Source organism: Tupaia chinensis, unplaced genomic scaffold (genome assembly GCF_000334495.1).
Source record: "Tupaia chinensis unplaced genomic scaffold, TupChi_1.0 Scaffold000515_1, whole genome shotgun sequence".
Classification (NCBI taxonomy): domain Eukaryota; kingdom Metazoa; phylum Chordata; class Mammalia; order Scandentia; family Tupaiidae; genus Tupaia; species Tupaia belangeri.
The window spans coordinates 7,580,548-7,584,899 of NW_006160028.1; the positions used below are offsets into that span (position 1 = coordinate 7,580,548).

The window sequence follows — 4,352 nt, forward strand, 5'->3', positions numbered from 1 at the left end:
AGGTTTCTTTGAGATTAATGTTTGAGGGCCAGCAGGTTGCGCAGTGGTTAGAGCCCTAGACTCTCATATAGTCGACCGCAGTTGGAGTCCTAGACTAGGTGGCTTGAAACTCACCCCCCCCCACCCCCGGGTCTGTGTGTGTGTGTGTGTGTGTGTGTGTGTGTGTGTGTGTGTGCCCAAAATCCCAAGAGGATTTTGGAGGAGAAGGGATTGCAGAGTGGCCATCCCCCCGGGGAGTGATTTCTTGCTTCCTGTCTCTCTCTGTCTCTGGCAATCACATGAACCCTATGGCAAAAATCTCTCTATAAAAACAAATCTGTACCAGTCCTATCTGATCCCAGAGATAGTCTGGTCTGAAAGACACCCAGTCAAGGGCACCAGAAGCAATACCAAAATGAGGTCTGAGAAACTGGAATCTGGAAGTGAGGGAGGAGGAAATAGCCACAAGCAGGCTGCAGGAGAATGGAGCCATTGCTGGAACTGGCGCTGTTCGAATCTCACTTTTATATCAGACCAGGCGGGACAAGGCTCTGTCTCATGGCAAAAATGGTAAAATACAAGGAATTCTCTTACCAGAACATGGCCGCAGACATTGCCAACCAATCCGTCTGTGTTCTTTCTAAATTCCCAAGTTGAAGAACCCCTTTCTCTGACAAGCAACGTAGATAAATCCCTCAGTTAAACACACCCCTTGAAGAGCGCTCCTGAAGGAAGTGCCAAGAGAGCCCCTCTGGTCTGGCAGCCCCATCTCAACAAAGTACCCTTTTAAGGAATTCTATTTCCATCCTCATGTGCTACTCTTACAAAACCTCTTGAAGCAAGGTTATCAGTAATTTTACTAATGGCAATTCAAACTGTCAGAAATCTCCGGAATTTTTCCCCTTGATCAGAAGCCTCAGGAGATGACATGATGAGTAGCTGCACTAGATGGCTCCGTCCTACAGTAGTGAACACCTGCAGCTGCTTCTGCAGGCTAGCTTCAGCAGAACAAGTGGCGCTGCTATTTAGCTCCTTTTTTTGTTGTTTGTTGTTCTTTTCCCAAAGAGTTAGGGAGAGACAGAGAAAGGGGAACTGAGAACTCACCCCCCGGGGAGATGGCACACTACAATCCTTTTTTTGTTTGTTTCCCATTCTCCTCAGAGTTTTGGGCATGTATGAACATGGGTGTAATTCTCAATCCACTGGGTCTGGGACTTGAACCACAGTCGACCACGTGGGAGTCCAGTTCCTTAACCATCACACCACTTGCTAGCCCCACTGTTTAGTTTTTGAACACACCATCCTTTTGAAGATCTGGCCCCCACAACAGAAACCAGGCAGGATGCAGGCTGCAACAGTGTTATAAAAAAGGTGTGGAAGAAAATATTTGAAAGAGATACAACTGATAATAGACAGTGCTGTGGTTTGCATGTCTCCTCCAAAATTCATTTCACACATGCCCACTAACCAGGGCTGGCTGAGGATGGGCGTAGATGGTGGCATCAAGACCCTGTTGGAGCCCTGGAGTGATTCCGTCCTGCACGGCTGTTTTCGGGAGCCGTAGTCATTTACCTCCGTCCGCCTTCTCACCCACCCAAGTGCATGCCACCACCCCATGGAAGATTTGATGGACATGGACATGAGCCCCCTGAGGCCCCAGAACTATCTTTTCAGTTGTGAACTAAAGGCTGACAAAGATTATCACTTTAAAGTGGGTAATGATGGAAATGAACACCAGTTATCTTTAAGAACGGTCAGTTTAGGGGCTGGTGCAAAGGATGAGTTGCACATTGTTGAAGCAGAGGCAATGAATGATGAAGGCAGTCCAATTAAAGTAACACTGGCAACACTGAGAATGTCTGTACAGCCAACGGTTTCCCTTGGGGGCTTTGAAATAGCACCACCTGTGGTCTTAAGGTTGAAGTGCGGATCAGGGCCTGTGCATATTAGTGGACAGCACTTAGTAGCTGTGGAGGAAGATGCAGAGTCAGAAGAAGAAGAGGAAGAGGACGTGAAACTCTTAAGTATATCTGGAAAGCGATCTGCCCCTGGAGGTGGAAGCAAGGTTCCACAGAAAAAAGTAAAACTTGCTGCTGACGAAGATGATGACGATGAAGATGATGACGATGAAGATGATGATGATGAAGATGATGACGATGAAGATGATGACGATGAAGATGATGATGATGAAGATGATGACGATGAAGATGATGACGATGAAGATGATGATGATGAAGATGATGACGATGAAGATGATGACGATGAAGATGATGATGATGATGAAGATGAAGATGATGATGATAATTTTGAAGATGAGGAAACAGAAGAAAAAGCTCCAGTGAAGAAATCTATATGAGATACTCCTGGCAAAAATGCTCAGAAGACTCAAAACCATCAACACCAAGATCAAAAGGTCAAGAATCATTCAAAAAACAGGAAAAAACACCTAAAACACCAAAGGGACCTAGTTCTGTAGAAGACATTAAAGCAAAAATGCAAGCAAGTATAGAAAAAGGTGGTTCTCTTCCCAAAGTGGAAACCAAGTCTATCAATTATGTCAAGAACTGCTTCCGGATGACTGATCAGGAGGCTATTCAAGATCTCTGGCAGTGGAGGAAGTCTCTTTAAGAAAATAGTTTAAACAGTTTGTTAAAATTGTCCGTCTTATTTCATTTCTGTAACAGTTGATATCTGGCTGTCCTTTTTATAATGCAGAGTGAGAATTTTCCCTACCGTGTTTGATAAATGTTGTCCAGGTTCTATTGCCAAGAATGTGCTGTCCAAAATGCCTGTTTAGTTTTTAAAGATGGAACTCCACCCTTTGCTTGGTTTTAAGTATGTATGGAATGTTATGATAGGACACAGTGGTGGTCAGACATGGAAATGGTGGGGAGACAAGAATATACACATGAAATAAATTCAGTATTTTAATTAAAAAAAAAAAAAAAGACCCTGTTGGAGGGCCAGCTCTGTGGACCAACAGTTAAGGAAGCCAGATACCACATGGTCAACTATGGTTCAAATCCTAGCACTTGAGGCTTGAAAAACACACTGGGATGCATGTGTGTGCATGCCCCAAATCCTGATAGGGTGGAGGTAAAAGGATTCTAGAGTGACCATGCCCCATTGGGAAGGTGCTTTCTCTCTCTCACTCTCTGGCAAGTGAACATGTCCTCTGGCATTAAAAAAGAATAAATAGGGGCCGGCAGGTGGCAAGGTGGTTAAGGTCGTTGGACTCCCACATGGCCGACCACAGTTCAAGTCCCGGACCTGGTGGCTTGCTTTCTCACTTTCTCTCTCCTCTGTCCCCCACCCTCTCTCTCACTTTGTCCCTCTGGTCAATTAAACTAAATAAAGAAATTTAATTATTTTTAAAAAGAATAAATAAATAAGTAAGACCTGTTAGGAGGGGACATACGAGAATTTTCTTTTCTTTTTTCAGTTTTTGGTTATAGACCATATGCACTTCCCAGAGAGAGGCAGTCAGAGACAGAAGAGAAAATGAGAATTCACCTCCTAGGAGGATGGCCACACCACAATCCCTTCTTCATTCTTTCCTCAGGATTTTGGGGCACACATGCACATGTGCCCAGTATCATTCTGTACTTCCACTCATTTTGCTGTGAGCCTAAAGCAGTCCTAAAAAAATAAAGTTAATTAGTTTGGAAAAAAAAAAAAAAAAAGTTTGGAAACCAATAGGACAGAACACAATGAGGGTCCAGAAGATGAGCGCGGCAGAAGAGGTGGAAGACTGAGCAGCAGACAAGGATGGGAAGATCAGCCGGTGCTGTGAGGTCCACACAGACGAGAGGGGCTGGATCTAGAGAGGCAGGCCGCACTCGAGGGGGAAGGGCTCTGTGGGCAGCCGCCAGGCTGTGACCCTGAGAACACGTTTGCCCAGTTCCACCTCTAGGATTGCAGGTGACCCCACAATGGCTTATCTGAGTGAGCGGGCCACAGCAGAGACTCCACTCTTCCTTCCTCACTTCTGTTTCATTTGTCAAAGTTCTGGCGGCAGATCTAGCCATGAGGAAACTAATGGTAGCTTCAGAGAAACGAAGGGACAGAAGAAACCACAGTGAAGAAGTCCCTGAATATGAAGTCAGCTTCCCTTAACTATTGGCACTTAAAGACTAAAGACTGTGGACAGAAGTCTGACTACTTTTCCTATTTTTCCAAAATCTTTTGAAAAGGGGACTGGGGAAGTCATGCCCACAAACATTAACAGACCATTTTCTATTTAACAGGATTCTTCCTACCTCCTGTTCCTGGCATAGTACCTTTGAGATGTAGATTAAGCCTTTTCTTTAACTAAGACACAGAACTTCTCTTTTCCTTGAGATGTAGATTAAGCCTTTCTTTAACTAAGACAC

The 4,352-nt window shown here is 44.6% G+C and overlaps 1 protein-coding gene across 2 annotated transcripts; it reads left to right on the top strand.

Annotated features, from left to right (window-relative positions):
- The first annotated feature begins 1,594 nt into the window (after nucleotides 1–1,594).
- On the top strand, nucleotides 1,595–2,802 carry LOC102474726 (nucleophosmin-like). 2 transcript variants are annotated; one of them, XM_027775022.1, is made up of 3 exons: nucleotides 1,595–1,652; nucleotides 1,947–2,165; nucleotides 2,372–2,802. In XM_027775022.1, exons 1-3 carry the CDS (start codon nucleotides 1,595–1,597, stop codon nucleotides 2,605–2,607), a joined length of 513 nt encoding a protein of 170 aa, XP_027630823.1. In that variant the 3' UTR covers nucleotides 2,608–2,802. The 2 variants fall into 2 exon arrangements, with proteins under 2 accessions (XP_027630823.1, XP_014446462.1); XM_014590976.1 differs by having other exon boundaries at nucleotides 1,595–2,165.
- The last annotated feature ends 1,550 nt before the right edge of the window (nucleotides 2,803–4,352 follow it).